Genomic DNA, 13253 nt, shown 5'->3' on the forward strand with positions numbered 1-13253 from the left:
CAGGTTGATGAAAAGAAGTTCCTGCAGAGTGATAGCAGCAGCAGTGTCAGGTAATGTTTTTCAGTAAATGGTTTCTTCTGTGAACTGAAAATTAGTATCACAATCCTACAATAGCTTTAGACTCCAATAAAAAATATTGATTATTTGAATGCAAATTTGCTTAACTGTAGGAAATGCTGAACAACTTAGGATCATGTAGAAGGAAGGAGAGGTGATGTAATTCTTCCCACCCACCCACCCACCCCCCAAAAATCCCCAACAGCTCCAATGGATGAATGAATATTTGCATTTCCCTTAAAATAGAAATTCATTTGAGTTTGAATTAAATTCATTGGATTCTCCTTCAGTGACATAAATTGTGTCAGAAATATGGAAGGGAATGAAAGAGTCAGCCTTCTCTTCTTCTGCCTAGTTCAAAGCATGGTAATTGCATGATCACAATGTCATGTTGAATTCAATTGTTAGACAGTAGTTGTATGGTTGCTATAGTGTCTAAGCATTTATAGTTTTCACAATGTATGACTTGCTGAGAAATATTTATGTCACTTAATATTAAAAACCATGGGATTTGGTGTAGAATTACAAGCATTAATAGTTCAAACCACAAAAATAGTTCATTCTGAAGCAATTCTTAACAATACTTTGCAAGAATTCAACCCAGAAATCGTTTTTGACCATGACATTTGGTATGCCAAGTCTTGAAGAGGTGCTGCCAATCAGGCAATTTAGGACTAGATGGAATCATAATCTCACTTGGTACAAGAGAGTTTGTAAATTGTGAGGTCCTTGGTGGTCTCTGAACTTGATTGTTTTCTTGCAGATGTTACCAACTAGTTACCAACATCATCAGTGCCAGAAGGAGAGAGGTTTGCTTTCTGTTTATATACAAGTGGCTTGCCCTGTTTATAAGTTGTCCTCTGTTTGCAGGATGGAGGGGAAGGAAGAGACCAATTCATTTGCACCCAAGAAGAATGCTTTCTTCTATCGTGTCCTACGAGCAGCATTACCTTTACAGTTGTTCCTCCTTCTCTTGTTGTTTTTGGCCTCCTTGATCCCTGTCTCGGAAGAAGACTATAGCTGTACTCAAACCAACAACTTTGCTCGTTCTTTTTACCCAATGCTACGATATATTAATGGACCTCCACCAACTTAAAAACACTCAATTTTTTCCCAGTCAGTCAAAATTAATATCTTCTATGGAGTCTTCTTTTTATGCTGCTAAAGTTTGTCCAGAATCTCAGTTTCTTACTGACTTCCACCAAGGCTTAACAAGCACTGATGAGTGACATTGACAATATTATGTAGAGATCCCTATTCCACTCAACAAGAATCAAACTTCAGCTTCAGCTTCAGCTCATCTTCTGAGAACATGCTATTACTTCTCATCACCAAGATAAAGATCTTTTAGCAATTTCAGTACTTTGATTGGGTGGGTAAGAGTTGTTAAATACTTAGAGCTTTGTACAGGAAAGCTGATTCTTTATATTTTTGAACTATAAGCAATGTACTTTATACTTTTTGCACAGTGTGTGATCAATCAGTGATCTTCATCCCAGAAAGAACCAGTGAACACAGAATTTACAAGACTGTGTCTTGTTAGCATGAAAATAATTTCTCTAATCAAAGATAAATGCATAATCCTTTAGAAGGATCTACTGTATAAGCCCCATTTTAACAGGTAGGAGCTAGAGTTGCACAAAGCATGGCTGCACTATTCTGTCTTTTCCCTTTGTTTTGGTGAGTCTTGCAGAGAACTTCCTGGTGGATTGAACCCATCATTTTTAATGTAAAAAAGAGAACTCCTTTTTCACAGTGGTACTTTGCATGCAGGGAGATCTCTTTCTGTATTTTTTCTATTTTAGTGGAAAGATAAGTTCAATTTTTAAAATATTTCTTACACTTTAGAATTTTAGGAATCTTACCTATTCAGTTCATGAATATGTATGTTTCCCAGACAGATTTTTATAGTACTTAGAATGTCTACTTTGTCTGACGTCTCCTTTTGTACGGTTTTTATAAAAAAAATGAAAGTGCTACATGTAGGTAGCCTTTATTTATAGAATTTTTTTTAAAGAAAAAAATAATTAGTGTTGATTATCTCACACACAAACAAATGGTTTTTGTAGAGATGTGGCTTTTTAATCAAACCCATTTATGTTTAATTTTCTTTGAATAACTTACAGCAAGTCAGAAATTATTTATGCAAGGGCAAAATCATTCCTGTAGCCAATACAGCAGTATATATGTACCCAGAGAGTATGGGGGCTTTATCTTCTTTCTCTCTTGATTCTAAGAATTAGCATATGACATTCTTGGACAATTCTGATAATGAATTAGAGGAAATTGCAGATGGAAATCAGTGGGAGTCTAGTAGCACTTTTTCTGACTTACAAAATAAGCTCATGGAAGCTTATTTATGTTAGCGGCAAAAGGTGTGAGCAAGCTTCTGATTTTTTAACTACCATAGATTAACACAGCTCTCCTTCTCAATGTTTCCAATGGGGAAATTGCAGGGAATAAACATAAATGAAAATAAAATACATGCTGGCTCTTGAATGGGAGAGAAGGAGGGAGGACTAAATGGAGAGAGGCTTGTCCTACAGAGACCCATGATGTGCCTTCCATACACAGACAACTCCTGTTAACTTTAGCTGATACACAACATCTCTTCTTGTCAAAGGCTCTGTATCAATGTCTACCAAAGGAGTTTTTGAATTGAGGCATCAAGAGAGGGACATTATTTTCTTGTCACTGCTTAAGGCCTTCCTGCAATCTTTTTTGAAAATAGAATGCTGGATTAAATGCCTTCCTAACTTTCAAGCAGGATGCTGCCTCATCAATAAGAGTTATCACATTTAAAATGAAGTGGAATTCATCTGATGGCAAAAAAATGATTGTATTTAAATCCAAATTACCCTGCTTCTGTGTACAATTCAATCATGTTTTCCTTATTAAAATATTGCTAATGTTTGCAGTAATTCTGCCTTTGTCTCAATACTTTATAAAATTAAGTTTTCAGAGACAGATTATAGCAAATGCTACATCTGTTGGTTCCTAAATTAGATGTAAGTGTTCCTATCTCAATAGTAGAAAGCGTGACCTTGTATTGTCTTACTATAATTAAGTTCTGACCTTACATTCCCATAACAACTGAATCCAGAGACAACCTGACATATTTATATTCCTATATGTACTTCTTTCTCCTACACAAAACAGATAACATCTCATATTAAAAAAAAATTGCACAGGTGATGAGTCTGTAGTCCAGCAGATGATAGGTGGCCATGACTGTCAACGTTTCTAAGCATTACTTATGCTGATTGGTGGTTACAGGGCTTAAGGTTTTAGCATCAGGTACCCCCTCATGGGAGTTTTCTTAACTTTAACAAAAATAAAAACACTTGCCACAATTTAGCAAAAAAAAGCCTAAAAAGTAATAGCCAAAAAAAAGCAAACTATGATTGCAGTTCTATTGTAGTTTGTCTTAGATCAGGGGTGGGGAATTATGGCCCTTTTATGATTGGTAAACTTCAACTCCCAGAATTCCTGAGCCAGCATGGGCCATAGTTCCCCATCTTATCTTAGATAATAGTAAGCAGCTCTACCCAGTGCTTTTTTTGTAAAAAAAAAAGGTGTCGGAACTCACACATATCATACAACCCACCTTGCCTATCCTACAAGGTTCCATCCAAAAAAAGGTGCCGGAACTCTGTTCTGAACGTTCTATGACAAAAAAAGCCCTGGCTCTACCAAAAATTAAGGTTTGGTTAAGCACTATCCTATTAAAACAGACATGTCAAACTTGCGATATCACATGATGTTGTGCAATGTATTCTGATACATTTTTCCCCATTGCTGGCAATGGGGTGGGCATGGTTTTGTCATGATGTGTCCAGCCCACAAGCTGGCAGTTTGACACCCCTGCAATAAAAGATATCATTTCCTTCCAAAGAAGTACCACATATAATAATTCAAGGCACTGTTAGATAAATTGTCTCTTTTCTATGTGGCTATTTTTCTCCCACTCATATGGACACAATATAGGATAATGTACAACAACAAAAAGTATTAATTTATAGAAGTCAGCTGCAAATCCACATGATCTTAAGAGTAGGTCATAAAGAGATCAATCTGTAACTACCTTGAAAATAATGTGGCAATTACCAGATGTCAGCAGGGATTTTTCAAGAACATGTTTTGCCACAGCAATCTTATCTTATTATTTGATCAGATAACTTCCTTAATAAATTGTGGGGTAGCTGCAGATTTCAATTTGACATTTGATAAAATACCTGCATTCTGAACAATAAGCTAGTTAAGTTGGTGTGACAAATGACTACATAGCTGGCTGAGAAATCGGAGTTAATCAGAATCTTCTCGTCTCATAAATGTGATATCAAGTGGGTCTATAGGCTGGTTCAAAAAAACCCAAGAAGGTGGGTACAACTGCATGATCAAAGCCTGTTTTTTACTTGCCAATGACCCAGGACTTTGAACATGTGGTCACACCTACCATCTCGACTCTTGTTATCCCCTTAACTCCCAGATGTCTGCAAGTATGAGTTAAGGAAACATACAGACACCCTCTTCACGAAGTTCTGTAAGATTCAGCTTGTGATTTTTTCCTACAGAGGAAAAAGCCAGTTCCTCTCCATCTTCATATGCATCATCCAAAGATTTGACTGCCTGCCCTATAACTACAATAAAATGATGGATAGATGGGGGGGAGGTAGATAGTCAATTTTATTCCTGCTGACTGCCTGGATGAATTTCTGCAGTTTTCTTGGCAAGGTTTCTTTTGGAAGTGCCATTTGATTCTGCCATTGCCTCCTTGCTAGGGCTGAGATAGTGACTGGCCCAAAATCACCCAGTTGGCTTTTTGCCTAAGGAGGGACTAAAACAAACAGTCTCCTGATTTCTAGCCTGATCCCTTAACTACTAGACTTTCTTAAGGAAGAAAATAAATAGGAATTTACCCCTTTTATTGCCTGTCCCTTGACTTCCTCATTTGACTTATGTTTCCTTAGTTCAGGGGTGTCAAACTGCCGGCCTGCGGGCCGGAGCATCACGGAGAAACCGCACCCATCCCATTTTCGGCAATGGGAAAAAGTTCCGATAACGTCGTGTGACGTCGCGAGTTTGACATGCCTGCCTTAGTTGGATATTTGCCCAGTCAAGTTTTTCACCAGCATATGAAATGGTAACCTGGATGGTTTCAAGAAACTGTAAACAAACTAGCAAAATAATGCAAAATTCAGCTCAGTTCTCAAGCAATTTGCTTCATTTATTCTTTCACCTTTGTGCAGGAAATCCATATTTATAAGCCAGGATTGCTTATAAATGTGTGTGTGTGTGTGTGTGTGTGTGTGTGTGTGTGTGTGTGTGAGAGAGAGAGAGAGAGAGAGAGAGAGAGAGAGAGAGAGAGAGAGAGAGAGAGAGAGAGAGAGAGAGAGAGAGAGGGACGATATTAAAAGAGAAAATCAGGTGTTCAATTAAAGAGCAAAGTCCAAAGGTCCAGTAGATTGCCAAGCATCAAATCTCTCTCCCCATCCCCCAGCTAATGCAAAATCAATGAATGTGAGTTCTTTAGAGGGTGAAACAAATCTTGAAAAATTTGTAAGCTAAAATTTGATTGGGGGGAGTGGGGACCACAGAAGAAAAGTGACTGTTTCAGCTGCAACTTCGGCTCATTTCATAGCATTTCAGCTCAAGTGAATGACAGTGGCAGTCCTTTCCTTCATTAATCCCAAAGTTGCAGCTTCCAAGACATAATTAGCAACCTATGTTCATGATTAAAGCTTATTTATCTTGGGTTTTTTTACACCTAGAAGATTCTACATTAGAAGATTCTAATGGTGCTTCCTGCTTCATGTTTATTGATTCTAATGAAGATTCCCTAAATCAAGATAATTCACCATCTTTTTTCCCGTGGTTTTTTTTTTTCATTTTTCTTTTGTGCTACTCAGAAGCCCAACATGATTAGCCAGTGTGTTACTGTGTTAGCAATTCTCCATCCAGGAATATATGAGACTTCAATGATGGCTGGAGCTGAACTGGAGTCTAACTTTCCATAATGTACCAGCACAATGTTTTATGTCATCACCAGGTTCTCTCCAGGAGGCATTAGCCAGTAGCACGCCAATTCACTTACAGTGAATTGTAGAAACCTCTCCACTGTCTAAGGGCCCACTGCCAGTCATCCAGAGAACTAGTTGGCCCAGGAGATACTGTAGAATCCTGCAGGGTCAGGTGTCCACACCTCCTACTCTCATTTACTGGAATAACAATAGCCTCCCGAGTTCAGCTGGCTCTGCTAGGAGGTTTCCCTCCACCATGCCACTTCCTTGAAACTAGTAGGGAAGGTTCTGGCATTCCCAATGAAGCTGCTGTCTACTTAGACTAGGGATGGGGAACTATGGCCCTTTTATGACTTGTGGACTTCAATCCCAGTGTTCCTGAGCCAGCCAATTCTGGCAGTTGAAGTCCACAATCATAGAAGAGCTATAATTCCCCACCTCTGACTTAGACAAAACCTCTCAGCACTGGTATCTAACAAGAGGTCCCTGAAGTTCAAATACCACAGTGCTTACTACTAATTCATGTCCCATCCATTCAGACCTTCATCAAATCCCAGGGTATTCATGAATGCTTGAGCCCACTTCAGCAGGCACATTTGTGGTAATAAGTGATCTGCTGATCTAAACCGTATTGATTGATTAGTAGATGAAGGACATCCAAACCAAGAAGTAGACCCTTGAGAATGTTAGTTCTGCTGAATAAGATCCTACATTTTTCAACTATCACACAGCTTATGACATACCTAGCATTCTTGACTTTGAAAGAGGCCTCATCTCCCTGAAACGAAGGAAAAGTTTCAATCTGGCCATTGCATGCATGACATATTTAAATATTGATGAATTAGTTTGCCTAACTCCAAAATGGCAGAACACTATGTGAAAGTTTAGCATCACTATCAGTTGTACCTCAATTACCCATCAGTCCTATTTTCAATGGGTGTTCTCCTGGAGAATTTTTTTTAAGATAAGGCCACATTTATTTAATAATTAGCTCTCAAACCAGAAGAAAAAGGCCACTTGAAACAGTCATAACCACTTGTCTGAAGAACTAATTTCATCCTTTATGCTAGGAATTATGAGAGGACTGCTACATAAATGTTCCATCCTCAGTTGGATAAACACATAAGTTGATCCATAATGGCCTTTTAACAGATGGAAACAATCAAAGTATTCTATCAAAATGTACCTGGAGGGATCCAATTCTAAACAACATCAGGAGAGAGCAGATCCTTAGCACAGAGGTCATACTGAGTGCTTCAGCTACAACTGTTAAATTGGAGGTGTTTGTTCAATACTTCTATCTTGTATATGGCGTCATGCTGTAAATATTGCAGCATCAAACGTTACAAATCTTTTCAGATATTACAAATGGAAGCAGGTGAGTTTGGTTGGAATAATACTTTGTGTAAGCCATTGTTTCTCAACTTCAGCAACTTGTAAGATTTCAGCTCCCAGAATCCCCCAGCCAACATTGGCTTAAGAAATAATGGCTTAAGGCATCAGCAAGCACATTTGTGGTAATACGGACAGCACTTATTTTTATTACTTTTATTGTCATGTGGTTCTGATACAGTGATGTCATTAGAGTAGCTGAGAATGGCATTTGGCCTAATTCTTTTGTAACTGGGGGGAGTGAGGAACTTTGACTTGCATTTTAAACACAATAAGTTTACTTGTTGTTTCTTAAAAAAATACAGTAAAAACTCATTCAATGCAACTTCAGTAACAGACCTGTGATCTCTTACAGTAACAGAAAAAGGGTTATTCACCCAGGTGTAAACCTGCCTATTGAATTCCTGGTTGTGCTGAGGCCTTTTTTTATTTGAGATTTCCTCCTCCTAAAATATTTTTCTCACCTGAATGGCAAAATTTAAAGGTCAACCATCATAACACGGTGAAATAAAGAGTCTAACAATAAACTAAGAAGAATGAAAAAGACAAGGACCTTATAGAATATTGTTTTTTATTTATCACTTACATCCTACAAACACATTACTTGGGGGGGGGAGGGACAAGCTCTACATTTGTAGAAAGCAGCTGAAAAAGTGTCAAATTTCACACCTTATCCCAAATTTCGCTTATGTTCACAAAATACTTGGAAAGGCACCAAAAATAATTCCAAAAACATTTCAGTTTTCAAACCGCTAACAATGAAAGTACATGTTCATAGTTATCTTATGGTTTACAAAACACTGTAGGCAAGGAATGCTATGCAGGCACGTGGCAGGAACTACAGAATCCAGATATCTTTAAACTCCATTTTGTGCAAACAAGGCTCATTCATTTAAAGGACTTTATTTTCTAAATAAATGTGATAAGCATTGAAGTGGGAAAAGAGCAGTGAAACAATGCAGATCCACAACAAAATACCTGCCAAAACACCAAGGTTTGGAAATAGCCAACTGCTCTTGTATTTTGATCAACCACTAGATCAAGCAGGGGCTCCAGATTGGACCTTACTTCTGGTTCCCAAAGCCATTTTTCAACCATGATTCAAAATGTATGCACTTTGGGATTTTGGTATCTGTTAAGATATAAAAACACATTATCTGAAGATAATTTGTTAGTTAAGTGTGCCAATGCATTGACTGGGTTAGGATTAGGGTTAAGTCATCAAATTGATCTTTCCAGCCCCCAAATCTGCCTGTGGGTCCTTTCAAGTCAGCCCAACAGGTCAGAGAACATAATTTGATAGGGTGACAGAAATGTTTTTCCACAGGTACAACCATGAAGCTTCTTTTTAATCATTTCAAAGCTGTGCAAGGTTAAACAATTTTTGCATCTCCCCAAAGAAGTAAAGTATATCTTGAGAATGCATTACTGTCACTTTTTTGAAGAATTCCCTTACTCTTTCCATCTACCTTTCTTCACTTATGTTTATCTCAAGTTTGTCCTGTTGATTTTAAAGAGGACTACACAAAGGATTAAGGTTTAAGAGGAATTAAATGTCTCTGAATTTTTTGGGAAGGCCAATAATTTCAGAAAAGCTGTTCTCTTTTATTTATAGAGTTATAATAATGTAATAGATTTGGGGACAGTTTATTGTCATTGAGCTTCTATATTAGAAGTCACTGAGTTTCTTTCAGTGATAATAATCACACTCAAGTTGCCTGTTGTGGATTTCTAATGCAAATGTTAATAAAATAAACGCACATAAGATACATCAAATGATTCCATATGTGCTCGCAGGAATTGCATGCTGAAATCTATGCCCACAAACAATGAACTAATATTCTTTACATCACATACAAGCCAATGAAATATTGCAATGTAAATTTTGGAGAATATTGATGGGATCACTGTAGTCAAAAAGGACTGGATGACAGATAACCAATTAAAATATATTAGAAAACAGAAAAATGGGGAAGATGTTGGTAGCCAAATGTGAGTCTGAGAGTTGTGACACTAATGTATTGGGAATATTCTATATCTGCACATGGTTTTAAAGGCAACATTAACTCTTTAATAAGACATGTACCTGGCATGCAGAAATATTTCATTTGGTCCATGCATCTCCAGATAGTTCTTCTGTCTTCTGAGACCCCCAAGAATAGTCCAGAAATTATTGTACTAAATGGATTAAAACTTTAGAACATGCATTCTCCAGAGTTAACATATGTAGTTTAAAAGAAATCTGGCATTGTGACTATGGACAATACTCCAGAAAGCTCTCAGTCTGTATAATTTACTGCTTTGTCACAAATGCTGGAAATCTTATTTAACTATCTCTTAAAACTTCTGAGATTTTAGTAAAGATTGCCCACAAATTTTCAAGCAGAGCATTCCTTGATATAGGAATAAAAGTTAAGTTTCTCAAGAATTTGAACACTCTTACTATTTTTGCATTGTTGAAGAATTACATTTTATGCACAGCCTTCACATCTATCTTCTCCTATTTTCCTCCCAAACTGAAAAACCTTCTTGGATAGGAAGTGAAACATTTTCAAAGAAGAAAACCAAAGAAATCCAGTTGCCTTTTGGAAAAAAGCACCTTTGGGACAACCATGACCTGGATGATTGAGAAGCTCCATTGACATCTTGTCCTATTCATTCCATATTTTATAAAGGCTCAGAACTCATGGACAATAAATGCCTGACTGCCTTTTTTGCATTTCTCTATTAAATTCCTTCAATCTTTATGTTTAGCAGATGATTTTTTTAAAAAAATTCTTATTTTCCTATTACATTAAAAAATAAAATAACATATTGATGCAATAAACTTACATGTCCTTCAGACGTTCCTGAGATAAATTTCAGCAGTATTTCCTTACAATACCTTCACAGATACATCTACACACAATAAATTGGTCAATGGGTGACTGTAAAAACAAATGGCAATGTGTAAATGTGCTACCACAGATCAAACACTAGATACGTCAGTAATAACCAAATGCAGTACTGTCTAAGAAAAAATCTAGTAATTGCTTAACAGTGTCAAATAAAACATTTGGTGTCTATATAATTGTTCCTATAAGATAAAGAAAGCAAAATGAAGAGAAAGACACTATATGGGAAAGTGTAATGAATAGATGAATTGATGATGAGAATGAGGAAAAAAACTGCAAAGATGAAGGGAACATGGGGGGTGCCATTTCCTTAATAGTTCCTCTCCATTTTAGACAACTGTGTATCACATGGTAAAGCTAAAAAAATACATCGAATTTTGAAACTGCTCATCTTTCTCACATAACAATTCTATCAAATTTCTCATCTTTCTGGTTGCAAGTTTTCTTTTATTTCATTCTTAATTAAGTAGAAGAGTCACACATTAATCCCATTTTTTTAATCCCATTTATATCCCGCCCTTCTCCGAAGACTCAGGGCGGCTTACAATCTAAAGCACAAATCAATGTGCTTTGTGGATATGTACAAATGGGGGGTATTCTTTCTTTAAGGAACACATGTTTATACACATTTGCCTAGCATCCAAGCTTTTTGAAAATAAGTTCCCCCTAGAAAAAATGCATTTTGAGGAGAGTTTTTCTTTCAATTTTTGGCTATATTTTTCTGAAAATACATATTCTTGTTGTGAAGTTGTTTTGAACTGTGAACTATGTAACAACATTCTAAAAATAATTCTGACTTCAACATCTTTAAAAATTTTGAATTGCTCACATACAGTATTTCTAAATTAGCCCATTTATCTGATCTAAGTGGAGATCTGTAAGAGTGACACAGTTGAAGGCATACAACAGCTGCTGCTCAAGAAAGAAAGGGGCAAAGCTAAAGCTTTTCAGGTGAAAATTAAAGGTGTTCCTTTAATAAGGGAACAAAGAAATGTTTCTTTAAGGCAATGAAAACATATAGCAAAAAAATCCAGTAAAGTACTTTGGGCAGAGACAAAAGAGGCTTAGCTGGATTAATCTTGAAATGTAGCCATATTTCACTGTTGCAGAAACTTTGAAAGAGTCTGATGTCCCTTTGCAGACGCACAGATTTGTTATGGCATCAACCTCAATGGACAAAGAACTCTACTTTGCAGGAATGGTTGTGGGCAATCTTATACTTAATTTACCCTATTTGATTTTTATGTTTTCTTTCCTCAAGATAAAAATGAAAATAGGAACCAGAGACCACTGGGGAATCAAGCTGAATTGATAAGCTTATCCCCAAACTCTGTTCTTAAATTCTGCCATTCCTGATGTTATCACATGCACAGTTGGGTTCTATAGTGAAAGGTGCATGAAATCTAATTCAGAAAAAAATGCATTTATCAGACATTGGGAAAATTACAATGTTGAACTTTCTGCTGCAGTCTATAAACCCCAAACACTGAACACTGAATTTTGTCATTTGCACCATTGTTTCCATAAGCGCACAGAAACATTTCAGCCAAAACTCCCGTCCCCTACATTGGGTTTCCTAGGGCACAGGTCTGCAACCTGCGGCTCCGGAGCCACATGCGGCTCCCAGTCCTCTGCCATGTGCAGTCCAAAAAAAAAAGTGGGACTAAAAAAGTTCAACCAATCAATTCAAATATGCAGGGTAGGTGCATATCTCGCCTTGGCTCCACTCTTCAGTCAAACCCTGTTCTGCGCATGCGTGCATGTATGTGCATGTGCACACATTTTTTTGCGGCTCCCAGTTTTTCCTTTTGTGAAGGAACCGGTTCCGAGTGGCTCTTTCACTGTTTCAGGTTGCTGACCCCTGTCCTAGGGCAATGTATCTAAACTTTAGCAACTCTAAGATGTGTGGACTTCAACTCCCAGAATTTTCCAGACAGCACAGGAAGTATTCCGGGAGTTGAGATCCAGACATCGTAAAGTTGTCAAGGTTGAGAAAAACTTCTCTAAAGCAAAACTAAAAATTAATTTCTACAGGTAATCCCCAAGTTACAAACATTCACTTAATGCTTGTTCAAAGTTATGTGATGAACGCCCCCTAGTGCTTATGAGCAAGTCCCAAAGTTATGAATATTGCAGCACCACGGCAGTTGTTCGCCCTTACAAGCGAGCGCAGTGGCTCTGCAACATTCACCCTGGTTATTCCCTCCCTCCCCACCCCTGCCTGGGTCTCCCTAGGCACCAGGCCTTCAATACTCACTCTGTGAAGATCGAGATCCTTTGCTTTCTTGGCTGCTCTAGGCCTTTGGTGCATTCGCAGAGAATGGAAGCCTAAAGTAATGCAAGATCAGTGGGGCGAGATCTCATGCCACTGAACTCACATGATCTCATGGTACTTTAGTCCTCTGTTCTCTGCAACAGAAATGGAACTGAAGCTGGGGAATGCTTCCACATGCCTCTGGAGGCTGGACTGTGGCTCTGGAGGCCTTTTCCAGGCTGCTGTGGCTTGGATCTAAGGCCAGAGGATGCTTCCAACCCCCCCCCCCATGCCCCACCTCTGCACACCTCTCTGTGCCCCAATCGGGCCTGGAAAATGCCTCCAGAGCCCAGATCGGGAGCTCCAGAGGCATTTCCCAGGCCTGATCAGGGCACTAGGGGGGGCAGAAGTGTTCCCTGGCCTCAAATCTGGGTGGCAGCAGTCTGAAAAAAGGCCTCTGGAGCCTGGATCAGGCTGCAGGGGGCACAGAAAGGCGTACCCCAGCCTCAGATCCGGGTGGCAGCAGGAACTGCGGCAGAGAGAAGACAGATCTTTTCCAGGTGAGTCCGGCGCAGCAGGAAGGGAGGGGGAAGCATGGTATCTTAATGGGTCAGTGAGGCCTTGTGGGTCTGTTCC

General features: G+C 38.4%; 1 protein-coding gene across 13 annotated transcripts in view; it reads left to right on the plus strand.

Moving 5' to 3' along the window:
• Positions 1–2978, plus strand: part of SYNE2 (spectrin repeat containing nuclear envelope protein 2) — a 252931-nt gene extending 249953 nt beyond the window's left edge. For all 13 annotated transcript variants that reach the window (XM_081313270.1, XM_081313260.1, XM_081313271.1 and 10 more), the window contains 2 exons: positions 4–50; positions 928–2978. In XM_081313270.1, the coding sequence (XP_081169396.1) occupies positions 4–50; positions 928–1153 (273 nt within the window). In that variant the 3' untranslated portion in view covers positions 1154–2978. The remainder of the gene's footprint in view (positions 1–3; positions 51–927) is intronic.
• The last annotated feature ends 10275 nt before the right edge of the window (positions 2979–13253 follow it).

The sequence above is a fragment of the Vipera berus genome, assembly GCF_964194415.1.
Source record: "Vipera berus genome assembly, chromosome: 1".
NCBI classification, from domain to species: Eukaryota; Metazoa; Chordata; class Lepidosauria; order Squamata; family Viperidae; genus Vipera; species Vipera berus.